At 35.1% G+C, this 16,977-nt stretch overlaps 1 protein-coding gene and 1 long non-coding RNA gene across 7 annotated transcripts in view; both read left to right on the forward strand.

Moving 5' to 3' along the window:
* The window catches only part of LOC138683670 (uncharacterized), a 497,441-nt gene that overhangs the window by 97,943 nt on the left and 382,521 nt on the right, over nt 1-16,977 (forward strand). The gene's annotated exons all lie outside the window — the stretch shown is intronic.
* Nucleotides 1-16,977, forward strand: part of CSNK1G3 (casein kinase 1 gamma 3) — an 86,688-nt gene that overhangs the window by 33,280 nt on the left and 36,431 nt on the right. For all 6 annotated transcript variants that reach the window (XM_069777189.1, XM_069777193.1, XM_069777192.1 and 3 more), the window contains exon 4: nt 3,452-3,521. In XM_069777189.1, the coding sequence (XP_069633290.1) occupies nt 3,452-3,521 (70 nt within the window). The remainder of the gene's footprint in view (nt 1-3,451; nt 3,522-16,977) is intronic.

Here is a 16,977-nt window from a genome sequence, read left to right on the forward strand (position 1 = left end):
AAGCAAGTGCTGCTCTTTTTAATAGACTGATCTTTTCCTCTAACAAGAGCCTTACCTCTTAAGAATTTTTTTCCGAAAATAGCTTTTTTTTGCTCTTGCTTAAGAAAATGAAGCAGAGACAGAAGATATACTGAGTAAGAGTTCTCACTGGGTTACTGAAAACATGAAAAGCAGGTAGGTAATAGCTGAATGTGTACGTTGTGCTTTGGGTTAACATCAGAGTTCTTGAAAATTTCTAACGTTATGATTAGATTAAGTAAACTGTCTGTTTTCTCAAAGCTCTTTAGAAGGGAAGTGTCATATCTTCAAAATTGTAGAGTAGTTTATTCCATGTTTTCGGCACAAAAACAATAGCAAAAATCCCGCCATTAGGAACTTGAAAGAGTTTCACATTTCAGGTGTCTTTATTCTTTTGTTTGAATGTATAAGCATCCCACAAAATAAAAAAGGAGGGAAAAAAACTTGGTTCAAAAGAACCTCTCTGATGAACTAAGGAACTGTTTCTGCTGCTTAGGGAACTGGTGCTTAGTAAACTGCACATTAGTTCTTTGATGGCAGCAAGACATAGAGACCCCCATTAAGAAAGCAAAATGCTCTTTTGCAGGGAAAAGAAGCTATCTAGGTTTTAATATAGAAGTTCTGAAATAATTAGACTTGAATGGAAAAGCAGTGTAGTGAAGGTTGTTTAGAGAACATTGCAGAAATCCTGGAAGTGTTTTTTCAGGATGGTTTAGTGAGGACCTGAGCTTATTCAAGTAAACAAAATACACTAATTTCTTTTCATAAGCAGAGATGGCTTCAAAGTCCTCTGGGATTAACATGATGTTTGAACAGTTATGTGTTTCCAAGCTTATTTTTAGATGCTGAAATGTACTGAAATGCTAATGAAAATAGGAAGAACAATGATTTGCCATTTCTTTTTTTATTCTTGAATATGCTTTTTAGACTTATTCTTAAAAATGTAGTTACAGTGGTATATTCTTCACTCATATGTTATGGTGGAAGATTACATTTAACATACCTTTGTCTTGATTTATCTTTATCTATGTATCTTCTCTCATTTATCAGTAGTTCACTGCATACTGCTAAGTGGGATGTGTAGGATCAAAAGAACTTTTATGTGAAGAGCTTATTGTGATTGGCCTCTCACAAGCTTTGTTGAAGAAAAAGATTGTATTTCCTTAGTATGTTTGGAGTTACTGAACAGTTAGGAAGATATCTAAGCCTAATTACAAAAATAAGGCAATCCAGAATACTGTCAGCCAATAAATGGACTACAAGTACATACTACCACATTTTTTTTCACCATCACTGGAGTAAAAGTATTTAATTGTCTCTCTGCTAGACAGAGTTTAACTTAAGTCTTTGGCTGGTGTGCAGTTGTCAAGTAGACTTGTTTGACTGAGAACATTTGCCTTCTGGAGGTTTATCAGAACCGTTTCCTGCTGATGACCAGAACAAGAAGCATTCATTTGAAAAAGTGTAGATGTGTGTGTCAAAAATTGGAAGCTGTATCTTTTCCCTAGGACAATTTTTTTTGTGTCTATTTATGTAAATTTAATACATACAAGCTATTTTTCATGCTTATTATGGGAGCATCTTATAACATTGAGTGGTGATTGAGTTGCTAATGTACTATCAGTTAAGGCAAAACTATATAATTGAATAAAATCAAACTGCCTGTAAGCTTGTGTCTTTTCTTAGTATATTCAGTGGATATGCAAAGTTTATGGAGTAAGGTATTTTTCTCTTAGCAGGCAGAATTACAAGCCTTAATTAGAGACTATGTATAGTGTGGTATATTTTGTTACCAACGGACTTGTGTAACAATACTGCAGGCAAACTCGTAGATAAATCTGTGTGCTTTTGGAAAGGTTAAAACCAGTAACATGCTTCATAGCTCTTTTACTTATACCTCTGAAAGGTGAGTACTAAAGGTTGGTAGTTACACTGACTTGCTTAGGCCCATGCTTACAGTAAAGTGTTTTGCTGTGGGATATCTGTCTTTAATACTTGACAATAAATTTCATGTGTTGTCCTCATAAACTGTAGGTAGGACCTTTTGGTGGCCCTCTTAGTCCTCCTTAGTAATTCAGTTTATGAAGGATCAACACGTTTTTGTTTTAGAAAGCTCTTGTGTACTTTTTGGCAAAGAATTTCAGTGTTCAGCTAGGGTGAATGCTCTGGAGCATAAAAAGCATGTATTAAATTCTATTTGGTTTTTGTAAAAACTGTTAGATTGGCCCCTCTTTACTTTTGGGCCTCAACCTTTGGCATCCTGGCAAAATCAAATGCATAAATGTACCCTGACAGAGACTTTGGCTGTACCAGTAGCAGCAATCCAGGTGTTGGAGGGAGATGGGTTGAGGGAGAGGACTAAGTTTCTCATGATTGCACATTACCTTATGGTTTCTATGGCCTGCATGTGCCACTGGGAAACAACACAGGTCAATAAACAGCTTCTGGAGAAGATGGTGTGAGAAAAGAGATGAGCAGCTTGCCCACACTTTTCCTGGAAATTGACATCCAGCAGTATCAGTTATTGCTGATAAGTATATTAACAATCTTACTAATTACATGCTGCGATTCTAGTAGGAGCAGTCTGTGTGGGAATAATCCACAGTTAATGTCCATATTATCACTGATGCATTGGAAGATGTTACATATTGCAAGAAACAAGGCATATCTTCTAAAAGACGTTCTAGGAAATTATTTTAAGAATCTTAGGATAAAGTACGTTTACTTTGCAAAGGGATGCTCGGTTAGTTAGGGCTTTCGTTTAGGCTGCTTGTGTGTTCCTGTGCTTGATCTCATGTCACTTTATTCTAGGAGATCTTGCCACGTTAGTATGTAGAACACAGAACTAAGATTTCATTAACTTATGTAAATTATGTTGGGAAAAGAAAGATTTTAACCTACAACCTTATTCTGGTGCCTTTTTTTTTTTTGAATGGTGCTACTTAATTTTTGCTAAGCTGTTACTATTTGGTGGAAGGATTTGGTATTTTTTTGTCATGATCCTAAGAGAAAACTTTTTTTTTTATAAAGATACTTCTATCATGTGTAGTAGGTGTGTGGAGAGTCTTTTTGATCTGTTAAGCTGCATATCAGTGCCACCTTTTGAGAGCTGCAAGACACATCACCCACATATTTTGGAGAGACAGATTATTTTTTAGCTATTCCATTGTGGGTCTGTGATTGGGTTTGCATGTTGGACCCCAGTCCTGTGCAGCAATACAAGATGTAAATGTCCCTATGTGCTCTGGTCTCACCTGACTGAGGTTTATGTTTCTTAGTTTCTTAATTACCAGTCACTTTGGAAGAAATACTCAAACTTTCCATGTGGCTTGGCGCAGTAGGGTTAGTTTGGCTGGTAGTAGGTTAATGTATTAGTTTTTAGGCTTTGGCAGAGAGGCTTTGTTTTAAATGTTTTTTTTTGTTTTTAAATCAGGAGCCACTGAAGTCGAGAGCACCACAGCTACATTTGGAATACAGATTCTACAAGCAGCTAGGATCTGGAGGTAAAAAGCAGTGTCATGCATTTTACTGTGATGTAATCCAGGATCAATTTTTGATGCAAGTTTTCTGATTTAGGGGCATATATCTATTTAATAAAGTGTCCCTCGTTACTTAAAGCAGAAAAAAGCTCCATGAATCAGTGAATTAATGTATACGTTTTTCTAGTATTGTAAGACTTTTTTGATCTACTCTTTAAAGTGTGTCTATGAAATCCTAAGACTATTTAATGTCTTAAATATCATAGCATTTGTGAGCCTATGGGTATACCTTAAACTAAGGAGTTTTAAACTATTCCCAGTGCGTTCTCTTTGAATAAACATTATAAATGACCAAACTGCTAATCTACTAATCACATATTTTCATTTAAAGTTGCTATGATATTTAAATAGCTTCAGTCTCAGTTTTACTTTACTTCACTTCCACTGATACAGTATATATTGCTGCTTACTAGTTTTAAGCCTCTTAAATAATTTTATAAAAAGTTTAACTTTAAATGCAGTTTAAGATTCGAATTTCTCATTTCACACCCCTTGGTGCTTTTACACCTACAGCTACTTATATGATGGTCCCCTCAATGATCCAGTTATCACCTTTTGGTTTTATAGGTGTGCAATACCTAAAACTTCTCACATATTTTTGTGCCTTTCACAAAATTGTGTATAGTCAGTTAGCAAGATGTGAAGCTTCTTAAAGTAGGAAAGTGAGTACAAATCTTCCCTAAATCAGTTATACCCTAGGAAAAAATCTTACAATATGTTTTTCTTGAAAATGTTCCTTTAATCCATAGAATAGTTTTTTGATAGGTCATGTAGTTAGTTACTTTTTCCATTTTCTACTAATCTAGAAGTTTATTGTATAAAATGGATTACTAATAGTGGTTTTCTACGTGCACACTCGTGTTTGTTTTTCTATCAAAGGCAACTTGAATTTTGTAACCGTGATTTTGAAGTTATGCTTAAACTACAATAAAATACTATTGAAGCTGAAAAGTCATCTCTGAAAGTCAGGGAATACAAAATGAACATGCCCATACTGCTTCATTTTGTTGCCTTGAATGTGAGTGTTATGATTAATTTCAATACTTTTAAAATACTACTTTCACTTCCAAAAATTCAGGATCATATGTTCATTGGTGCACAGACTGGATAGCGTTTCTCTAGTTAGGTAGCTTTCAAAATTGTGTACTCTTCTTTAAAGACCCTCTCTAGGGAAACATACTTTCTAATACTTTCAGTTAATACAGAACTATTTTTTGATGCTGTAGTATGAATGCTCTGTAACCAGGAATCTTCAGAGATAACTCTTCGCAAGACATGACATTGTCTGTTCCTGTTCATAGGTGGAAAATTAAGTTGCAGAATGTCTAGTCAAAATGTTGAGTTGTACATGCTTGCTAAGTGGAGAAAGTCATCAGGGTATAATGTCTGTTTTTTTGTAAGTAGTTGTAAATTGTCAGCATACACTAGACTAGCATTGTGAAATAGCTGATAAGTGCAAAACAGATCTTAATTGCTTAACTAATGAGAGGCAACCCACAAGTTAGGGACAGCACCCAGCTGTGAAAAACAAGGTATAACAATCTAAAATTGCAAAGGAGCTGTGTAGTGGAAGTAAGAATAAAACTGTAATTACTAGATCAGTCTGCAGAAAAGAGACAATGCTTCTCAGAGGTAGGAACCCTTATGGGAATGTTTCTTGGGAAAAATGTCTTGGCAAATGGAATTTTGTTTACCTTTTTGTTTACTGAATAAGATTGGGGGACTGTGTTTAATGTAAGAATGTAGGCAAGTCAAAGTTAATCTACTTTACTTCAGATATCATTCAGCCTTTGTAACCCAGTTTGTTGGTTGCAACTTTATTGCTTTCTCTGTTGCCTTATTGAAGTACTGTAAAGGAGGATGATCTCTCTGACTCTTTGCATGAAGGTGAGGAGACCTTTGGGATGAAAACAAGAAGATAAACCTGATGAGGTACTATCCACCTGCAGTATTTTTGAAGAAGCTTGTTATAGACCTCCTCTGTTTCTGAAGTAACCTACTTCTATTCGAGTGAAAGCCTTCCCTAGCAGGTGTAGAACCCTGCAAGTTCTTTTCTGAGTCTTGTCTGACTTTGTTAGGTACCCCACTTGAGACTCATTTTAATGGGTTTTGTGGTAAAGACTCATCATGAAGAAAGTAATATGCTGCCATCTTCTTAGAAGTTAAAAAAAAATGCTGGGTCCTTGAGCCCAGGAAGTTATGCAGCCTAAGATTCTTTTAGGAAGGAAGTTGAAGAATTATATAATTTCTGTCCTCATGTAATTGGATGCAGTTTGTTTTACTTCACTAATTTTTTTTTCTGGCTTAGGTGTTTACTGTCAAGTGCAGATTTAGGAAATTTTGTCACATGAACAGTTGGAAAACATAGAGGTAGAAAGTTGATGGACCAAGTGATAAATTCAGAAAGCAGCTGACCTCCTACATAGAACAGGAAATACTAAAAATCTTATGCCAGATCTATCCATATAGATAGTGTTGCTTTATGGGCAGTGGTTTTACTTCTGTCAGAGAGAGAGTAAATTGAAGGAAATGTATCTTCATTGTGCAAGTGGCAGAAGAGTCCGTTGCAGGAGGTCTAAAAATAGCTGGTTTTGCTGGAAAAAAATTGAAGTATAGTAATTGTGAGCAGATAGGAGGTTTCTCTGATAAGTAGTTGCTGTAGTAGTGTTGTGGTTTAACCCCAGCCAGCAACTAAGCATGATGCAGCTGCTCACTCACTTCACTCTCACCCAGTGGGATGGGGGAGAGAATTGGGGGTGGGGAGTAAAACCCATGGGTTGAGATAAGAACAGTTTAGTAGAACAGAAAGAAAGAAAATTATAACAATAACAATAAAATTAAAATAATAATAAAAGGATTAGAATATACTCAACAAGTGATGCACAGTGCAATTGCTTACCACTCGCCAACTGATGCCGAGTTAGTTCCTGAGCAGTGATCCCCCTAGGCCAGCTCCTCCCAGTTTCTATACTAGGCATGATGTCACATGGTATGGAACATACCTTTGGCCAGTTTGGGTCAGCTGTCCTGGCTGTGTCCCCTCCCAACTTCTTGTGCCCCTCCAGCCTTCTTGCTGGTTGGGCATGAGAAGCTGAAAAATCCTTGACTTAGCAACAGCTGAAAACATCCTTGTATTATCAACATTCTTCTCACACTAAATCCAAAACATAACACTATACCAGGTACCAGAAAGAAAATTAACTCTATCCCAGGTGAAACTAGGACAACTAGCAGTTCCCATTGTCTAGAGCTTGCTGGCTTCTAAGCTTCTAAAAATCCACATTTGCAGGCTTTCTTGATCATGATGAAGTAGTCTTTTCCGCAGCTGTTTTTGTTTATTCACGCAAAGCTTATTGTAATTTGGCTGATAGCTTTATATGTGAGTGTGGACTGCTTATTTTGCATTTAATTGTATTAAATAGCTGTTTCACTTGTTCTCATGCATACATGTGTATTAATAGAAAGTGATGACTAAAAAATGGTTTCAGAATCAACTGGTGAAAAAGGAATAGTACTCCCTTTCTTTCCCAATCTTGTAAACAGAGCCATTATTTTCTATAAACAAAACTTCATTTTCCACAAGTAAGAACCATTAATTCCATAGGTTATGCTACAGACTCATGCTTAGTGTGAAATAACCTGAAGGTTAAGGGATAAAATACCTGTAGTACTTGTTAAATCCCAGTTTATTTGGGGGTGGCATGGGGAGGAGGGAGAGGCATTAACATATGCATGACTTGTTTTGGAAAAAAATGAGGTTGTTTTCCTAAAATAGCTTCCTGAAAGCAAGTAAAGAAAATGTTACTGTGTGACAGATTATCTTACCTTCTGACCCTTTTTAACAGAGCATCTTAGTGCTTCCTCTGACCTTGTAAGTGCCCTTGGTGGATGGAGTAGCATTTTGAAATTGTATGTTTTCTTGGTATTACCTTATGTCCAGCCAGTATTTGTCTACTACGAGTCTACTTACAATATCCCTTTTCTTTCTTTTCTAATGACCTTGTGACTCAAATTTTTTTTTATTATGATTAATTTCTGTGGTAAGAGTCTTGCTATTCTGTGTCTTGAATGCCATGAAGATGGAAGACATGCTTGAGTGAAAAAAAATTGGGGGGTCTTTTACTGCACTGCTCTGTGAAAGAACAAGGGAAAAATAGACATGAAATATGATAGATGTGTGGTTTTTATACACAGGACTTTTGAACTGAGAGTATTCATTCTTTGTATTTAATAAAAAGTGCTTTTGACTTGCGTGAAAAAACATTAACATTTCACAACTGTATTCCTTTGGAGAGAATCTGCTCATAAAAAAGGGTTATAATCTGTAACTTTATAATATGCTTTTTCTGAACATGCCTGTGAATGTGCAATAGCATGTAGGTGTTTGCCAGGAAAAAATGTCAGGAATCTTTCTTAAACAGGAAACATTTTATGTATTTCTGGGCTTTTTTGAAAGATTTTTAATTATTCAGGGGCATGGATCTAAAACTTATTAAAAATAGTTCTTAAATTAGTTTAAGTGGCTTATTATAGTCACATCATTGTTTAGTTTTCATTTAAGTTTTATATACCAATAGAGGTTTTTATGAAAATTGCTGTCTCTTTTCTGCATAATCTTCATGTCATTCAGTAACTGTGGGCATCTCTCCTCATGAAGTTCGCGATCATTTAGTCAGTATGCAGAAATTTCTAGTCAACTGAGTGAGTAATCTACAGATGGAATTTAAAATACCTTTAATCCTAATAAAATTCTAGTAAAAGTGTATTTTCTTAATATCCAAGTATGAAAGATAAGAAAACCTGATACATCATTATAAGTTCAGTACTACAAATAAAACTGTAGCTGAATTCTTACCTGAAATTACACTGACTTGGAATGAATAGAAAAAGTTTAGGGTTTTTTTAATTGATTTTTGTATTCATCTTTTTTACTATCAATCTTTCTCCTCATGATAAGAAGACAAGCTGTAGATATATTTCATGTGCTATGCCCATAATATAACTGTACCTGAATTCAGTGTTCTTTCCTACTGGGAGGGACTGAGGGGGGGGAAAATCAGTAAATGCTGGCTCAATTTGAGTATTGAGCAGTAAAGGTGAGAAGTTTTTTAATGTAGGATTTCTTCTATTTAAAAACCTTATTGGTGAAAACTTTTAAAATGCTTTATTTCTTTGACAGGTATTTACAGTATGGGTCAGTTCCCTTTTGCAATAAGGAATCTGTGTGCATGTGAAAGAGGTTAAGTATTGTTATGTGTTGAAGAGCATGAAAACTTTTATTGTCTGAGAGTCTTTACAAGTGAATGAGGACTTTTATATTTACCCATCTGACAGGTGGAACAAAAGAACGGCATGGCTCCTGCTGCTCAACCTGCCTTAGTAGAGCTTGTGTCTGCAATGCTGCTGTTTTACCAAGAACAGATTGTTACTATAGTACCTGTCTACAGCAACAAGGGGTATCCATTGTTAAATTTTAGTTTTTCATTTGACGTCATTTTTGAAAGAGACAAAGATCTGTTCAGCTGTGGATTATCCTACTTCTGAAACTGCTGTATTAATGTTTCAGAGAAAGCAGATGCTCAGTATTGTTAACGGTGTTTTATTTTTCTTAACTTTCGTACTTCTATTCTTTGAGCTGAAGTCTAGCTAACACTTCCACTCTTAAAACTGGCAGTCAAATATTTTCTTACAGGGTGGCCAGTGCATGTGCAAGATACCTATTTGTATACTGTGGAAAAAGGTGTTTTATTTTAAAAGGTTATGGCCAGTGTGAAATGAATGCGAAGTATTGCATTCTGTACATGAGAATATCTTTCATGGTTTGGTACTAACAGTCATGTGGTAAATGCACTTTGCATTGCTATCTAAAAATATATTTTTCAATTTTGAGATCATGAGAGCCTACCTTAGACATAAGAGAATCATACTACTTGGACAGTGGTAATGAAAACGTTACCACTCGGTTAATGGTTGAAGAAGATTGCAGTGCTGGGACAATGTGATTTTGGAAGATACAGAAGTGTTACCAGATCACTTGTGTATGTATTGGATAGTAAACACTGTTAGTGTAAGAACAAGTCTGTATGTAATCTTGAGAAGTTGCAGCCAGGGAAGTACTAAGCATTTGTGCATGGTGGTCAGCTGCTGTTGTAGAGGAGTGGCATCTACTCACCATTTTGGTAGTCAAGCTCAGCGGAATATTTAGTTTAGCATTTTGAGCATGTCGGGATTCTCCAGATTGATGATTGTGTTTTGGTTTGAGAATGTAGCAAAGTCAATTTGAAATACTCTGAATTTCTGATTTTTTTTGGTGCAGATTGCCTTAAGGCTTGAGATTGATCGCTTTATTACAAGGTACATTATACACAGTTTAAGGTTGACTGGTAGGGTAGACATTGCTGTTAATAGTTTATTCTTTGTATTCTGTCTTGAAAAGGTGTTTGATGGGCTGGAGGCCAAGAATGAAGTTCAGTACTTCAGTGTTCAGTGATTTTCCCTGTAGATAAAGACAAAAATATTTATGGTAATGAAAATGTGATTCTTCATCTAATTTCAGTTCAGATCAGCTTCAGTGTGTATATCAGATTTGAATGTTGAATGACATATTTTCTATTTTTTTATACAACTGTATTCAGGATATAGAACACATGAGGCAGATACTGGCACTGAAAGGGAGGCTATCTTTTGTATTTAAGATAGTGATAGGCATTTTTTTTAAATCTTTTGCTGTGATCCACTAAAAATACTACTTTTATATTGGAGAAGACAATGGGATTTCTGATTGCTATTGAGATCATTTCACTGGTTCATCCCCTGAGCAATAGACACCCTGCCTTCCACCAGCCTGTGGAAGAAAATGCAGCACAGCATGGCTTCATGACAGTGTATCAGCATCTGTGCTCTCCTCTAACTCCTCCCAAGACAAAATTATCATTGCTTCATTATGATCTCTTAATTCCTTTCTCAATTGGTAGATTGTAGTTTATTTACTAGGTTGATATTCTACCATATCATGAGGAAGTATCTAAGTAGTTCTTAGTTTTACATATGTAAATAATGTTTTATGAGTTATGTGTGTGTCTTTTGAGTTGTCTCACTTCATAACCAGTCCATATATCTTGCTAACAGTCATTCAGTATAAATGCAAAGTGAATTGTTTTAGTAACTTCACATGAATGTTTCTTTGAGCTACACTCTTAGCTAGGTAGCTGAGAATTTGGTCTTAAACTGAAAACTGATTTTTTTTTAAAATTTTTTTAGTAATGCTGTACTAGATTACTTTTGTACTACTTTGACAGGAGAATAAACAATAAGCAGTTAGTTGAAGTGTTTTTCAATCTATATTAAATAATAAAAATACGGGGCAGGTGAACTTAGAAAATCATGCTCTGTGCTTAATGTAAAAATTTATTTTAAAAGCACTTAAACCAAATCAAATAATGAATCTCTTGACTGAAAAGGTATCTGTTCATATGCACTGTTAATCTGTGTATTGATGACTGCTATGGTGGTGTTGTGAGTTTGGTGAAAAAGCTGACTCTGTTTTGAGTTCTGTTGCTGCTGATATACTTTAACAGGAAGGTTGAGCTGCTCAATTATTAATGTGAATATGCTAATATTTACATTTAAGTGAGTGAATGATGATGATAATTACAAACTTATTATTTTAAGTATAGTCCAACAAAAACTACAGGAAATGTTGCTGGCAGTTTTCCTTGTTTTATGCTAGTCTGTTCTAGCATTTGGCTTAAGTAAATGTACAGAATTCTCTCAATTTATATTTAAAGTGATTTTTTTTTTTCCCTAGAATAAGTGCAAGAGATCAGGTAAGAATGGCAGCTGCATAAATTTAAATGTAACTTATAGGTGCACATGTTAATGTTTCTGAGAAACAATGATTACTGACTACAGGAAGCCTGGTGGTATACAAAAACTTGTACTGATTTTGGAATGTGACATCACACAGATTTCAGAGATTAATCAGTGTTTTTTGTGTAAAATGTAATAGCTGTAATAGTGAAGGAGGTTTGATGGTATGGCTTGCAGAACATTGTGAATGTTGGATAAATGGCTATTTGATTTAATAAAGCTTACAATAAAAATGCATGTCTGATTCTGTTTTAGTAATGTAAATAACTAGTTATATTAGATCTATTTTAATGGAAAAATCTTACTGTTTCTTATATTTTTAAACGTATTCTTGTATTTATAAATAAGAAATGTAGTCTAAGTGTTGTAGTGTGTGCCTCCAATGTGGCATTTTAGCAGTGCTGAAGTCATATTGCTTATATAGTATCTCATTCCATGTTTAGAGTTTTACAGCGCTTGGATGATCATGGTTTCAGTAGCCATAAAGAGCTACATTTCTGGAGATTGTATGGCATTTTGTGTATGCATGGTTTTGTGTATGCATGGTTTTGTGTATGCATGGTTTGATTTGAGTCAAAAACCATACGTGGCGCTATTCTGGATTTTGTAATCGCTTACTGTCAGAGGATTCAGGCCACATTCTGTAGTCTTAGTAGGGAGTACTTGTGTTTGTGGCAGGTTGTTGGATTGCATCCTTGACAGAATACCAGCACGAAGCTGCCATGGAAGATGGCTGTTACTGCAAATCTTCCATCTACTCAGTTTAGGGTATGTTGTTTGTGTCCAATGAAATGCCACATATGAAAATTAAAACTACAGATAAAAGGCAGTAGGGTATAGGAGACTGAATACAGAAAATCTTGTATATTTTACTGGTGTTTATGGATCCGCTTTAACAGATAATTTAAGCAATAAGATATAATGCAGATCACATCAGTAGGTGGGTTTCCTCACTGGCTTAGAGGAGACTTTAAAAGGAAACTAATATTACAAGAAACTGAAAAGCATCTTGCTTGCTTAATAGCTTTACAAATTTAGGTTGTACTTCATAGAGATATTTTGCCAAGATACTACTCAAAATTAAGTCAGTGGTAGATTGGGAACACAAGGTTAAGTACAAATGGTATTGCAGTAGATGTTTGTGTTACATATTTCTTTGACAGTCAGTCTCTGCTGCTTGTTTATCAAGTTAATTTTTTTTTTCTGAATGAGGACACACACATGCAATAATTGAGACTACTGTGTAGTATCTGTGTTAAAGTAAGTAGCTGGAATTTTTGCTTTAAGATATGGATCTGTGTTCATGCTAATCATTATGTATACTGCATTAGATAATTGCAGTGAACAGCATGTAGCTTCAGGCTTAAATCAGGTTTGATGCTGAAGTTCTTGAAAAAGATAGCAGCCAAGGTCGTAATGGTCATGAACTGGAAATAACTTCTGCGTGATTTTTATTTATTTTAAAGATGTTTGACAGATACAGTTGTAATCTACTAATAATGTTTTCTTTATTCAAATGTTTTTATCTTGTCGTCATTATAGAGGAAGTCAAACCTGTCAGCTTTAAAAACTTTCTGGACACCATGTACCTAAACATGGTAAACTAAAGCATTTGAGTGATAAACCAGTCATGATGACAGAGGTGGTTCTATTCAATAACTCATTATTCAGTGCCAAGAAACGGGGAACAGGAGAAAAGAAAACAACACTTGTTTTCCTTTTCTACTCTCTGAGTATAAAGCGAAGTGTAAGTCTGACTTACTAATAGTAACGTATTGGAGGGATTGCAATGTATACAGTTATGGAAAAAATGACTAACTGGAGGATATGTGCCCCTTACTTCATGTTTTGATGAGATTTTTGATTTTGGTATTTTGATGATGCACGATTTTTATCACAACATGATGATTTATACAGAATACTTAATGCAGTTTTCTTCATCTGATAATCATAAGGTGGTAGTCTTCTGTAGTTAGCTTTTCAAGAAATTCTTCTTGAAAAAAAGGTTGTACAGGGAGTAGAAGTGTCAGCTCTGCTGTTTTCTTGTTTGCCTGTACTAGCGTTAGTAGCATTATCTTCAGTGTGTGGTTTCTTTGTAGGAATTGTTTTAAGCGGCTTGTCCATTTTGTGAGGGGTAGTTTAGTGAAAACTAAACAATATAATCCATAAATCCACTTGACTAGGCACACATAAACTGCAATAAGCCAAAAGTGAGTGAGCACTGCTGTCATCTCTGTATTCCCACTCTTCTGCCAGGATCTCTCCTGTGCGTACCATATGTGACACAACCATCTGATGGAGTGAGGGCTCTAGTGTCAAGCTGTACGTTTAATGTTAGCAAAGCTTCATTTCTTATTTTTAGATAAAAAATGAATGTAAGTTCGCATGGGTTTTTTTCAGCACTCCAGTGGATAGTCTTGCATACTTTTTGGGTGTCTGCACTCTATTTTGGAGACCACTGGTGTACAGCAGCAATGTTTTAGGTGGCTAATGAAAATTAACTTTTATAGAAAAAGAAACTGGAATCCAAGCAGTAGTCAAGTAGTGAATTTCCAAGTCAAGACTTTCTTGTTCTTTGTCTTGAGTAAAATGGGATTGAAAGTCATATTGGTTTAAAATGGATTTGCAAGTTTATGACAGGGCAGTCACATCAAGCATTGTAGATGGCTTTAGTAAATTGATTCCACTCAAGTGAAAGTTTTTTACTTGTTAGCAAGTATAAACATCTAGTGATAAGCAAATGTGACTCATATCAGAAAATAAGGATACTGTATTCAAAGTTGTAAACATAGAAAGGAATTAGATGGTTTAGTGTTAATTTAGTGGGAGTATGTGTTACTGTTTTTTGGCCACAGGTAAGTTTCTTCATTGGCAGAAGAACAGGAAGTTACTTGTAGCTTTATAGGGGTATTAGTGTGACAATCATTGAATTCTGCACATAATTTGGAAGGGGTATGTGTACTTCTTTTTTAAAAAGAATTTTTGAGAATGGGGCAGAAGATCCATAAAGCTCTAATAGAAAGGGTTGAATAGTAATCAAAGTAATTGTTGAGCAAGATATTTAGAACACTGACTTTAATTTCACAGAAAGAAAACTGGGATGTGTCTTAAGTTCCTAGTATTTCCTTCTTAAATTCTTACACCAAAGGGCTTCAGTTGTTGAAGCCAAACTAATTAAAAATGTAAACAAAATACACACTCTTAATTGGTAGTAAGTATTGGAATATCCTGTCAACAAAAGGGTGAATTCTTCATTTTCTAGAAATGAAAGGTTGTTTTTTTTTCTAACTTAACCATTTTTTCTTACAGATATTTATAAAAGAGCTTACATTATATGTCTATTGTGGGGAAAAAAACTCGGATACTCTCTTATTAGTAACATGTTACTTTCTGACTTTTCTTCTGGACATCCAGAGACATGAAGAAATAGTGCAAATAACAGAATGATGTTAGGTTATTGTTTTTAAGCAAAACCAGCAAGACTATTTTGTTTAAAAAACCAAAGTAACCCTCCCAAACTTCTAGTACTTTGAGCTGTTAATATGAAATGTTTCCATAAACAGGGAGAACTTTAGATGTAATACTCCATATCTGCCTTGCAGAAGTTAGTAACAGCATGTTAAACAGTTTTAGGGTATTCCAAAGTTTTCATCCTATCAGAAGATGAAGTGTTGTGGGTAGAATAAGTACTGTTCTTGCCATGTTAAATAAAATGAAATTGATCACAGGTGAAACACTAACATCCTGCCCTGGATGTATACTTAACAGGAGTTGCTGTGGTGCTTTCATGGTATGATGTGGTAGATTAAAATGTTAAAGGGTGTTTTTGACATCTCCTATAAACACACTTCTGAAATTGGCAACTCTGCCTACAAATCTGACAATGTCACAAATTCCTTTCTACAGATGTTTCCTCTTTTACTAGCATGTAGTCATGCAAACAAGTCCTATAAACCTAGACAAAGCCCAAAAGTCTTCTGACTTCTGTATTTTTGAAGGGCATTTGATGTTTTAAAATGTTACAAAGAAACACAGAGCAGATGCAGTGGTAATAGAGGAGACTAACTTCTCTTGAGAATATTTTGGAGTTAATGTTTTTAAATGTGCAATTGAAAGAACAGAGATTCTCAGAATGTGTCTCGGGCCATTACAAGTGGTGCTCTTTCTTCCAAATTCCCTGTGCTTTTCTTTCTCTTTGTATGCTCAGGTGGTTTGGTTTTGGTTTTGTTTTTTTGGGGGGGGACTTACGCTTCTGTACATCTGTTGGATAACTTAATTTGCTGCTGCAGGTACATCCACATTTCCATGTGTAATTCCACCATACCAGAAAGTGGAGTCAGAAAACTTGAACTGTAGAGTTATGATATCCACTTATGTGTACAAGTACCTTTTCTGATCCATTTTCTGATAATTAGGGATGATCTTCTTGAAACTAAACCCACTATCTTGTACCATGTTCTCATGTAGTGTGCAATGTGGTCTATGCTCCTTCATTAGTAGCAATAAGGTACTCTTGTGAAGTCTTTCTGAAATGGGTATGATCATGCATGTTAAGTATATTAGTATAGATATGGGTATCATTATACATATTTAAAAATCAATGGAAACTCTAGTCTTCAGAAAATTGGACAGTTAAACTGGATTTTTAGGGGTTATATTGTCATTATTCTCACTTGTAGGAAAAGAGATTAGTGAAAATGATCTTTAAAATGCTGCATTCATTTGCTTTTAGTTTTGCTAAACCAGTAAGTTTTACCCAAAGCTGTAGCGGACAAAATGACAAATCTCTTGCCCTGAGTGTAAGTAGCACTGTAGTAAGGTATGAAAAACTTGAGACTTGATGTACCTCAAAAAAACACCCAGAGTTAGGGTTGTTTTCATTTTTAAACTTACATTTGATCTGCAGAGATGGCAGGCAAAATCATAGTACAGTCTTGTAACAATGGACACCATAGAAAAAGCTCACATGAAAGCAAAAATACGTTTTCAGAGTATTGAATATTTAGAGTAAATGAGACACAGAGGACACATACTGAAGAGCAAAAAAAATCCAGAATAACTAGCTTCCTTAAGTGAACAAAATTCATTCTGCTGAATGAGGAAGAGGTTCTGTGCATATGAAGAAGTGCAAGATGAATAGAGGCAATGATAACAAGTTATTTTTAATTATATAGTCACACAATGCATATGTAAAGGTGAAAGTAAAATTGGATCATAAGGCTTTAAATACCGCTGTTTTCAAATTTCTGGGTTGCTTGGCTTTTTAAGGCAGGTGTTTATATCAAGCCATAAAGTCCAGAAGTGCAGGATATTTTCATATTGGTTTTTGGAATATATGTGGTGTTCATTGTGTTGGTGAAGAATATGAGTATATATGAACATGAAGATAGAACATGGCGTTGTTACTAGCATAGTTGTAAATGCACTGCTTGAGAACATTAAAGAACATTTCTGATCTTTTGATGTCTGCATTTATTTTGTCAAATATTCTTTCAGGAAGCACTTTGTAATGAAGCAGATGATCTTACGTGCACTGCTAACTTAAACTGAA

This window comes from Haliaeetus albicilla, chromosome Z, assembly GCF_947461875.1.
Source record: "Haliaeetus albicilla chromosome Z, bHalAlb1.1, whole genome shotgun sequence".
Classification (NCBI taxonomy): Eukaryota; Metazoa; Chordata; class Aves; order Accipitriformes; family Accipitridae; genus Haliaeetus; species Haliaeetus albicilla.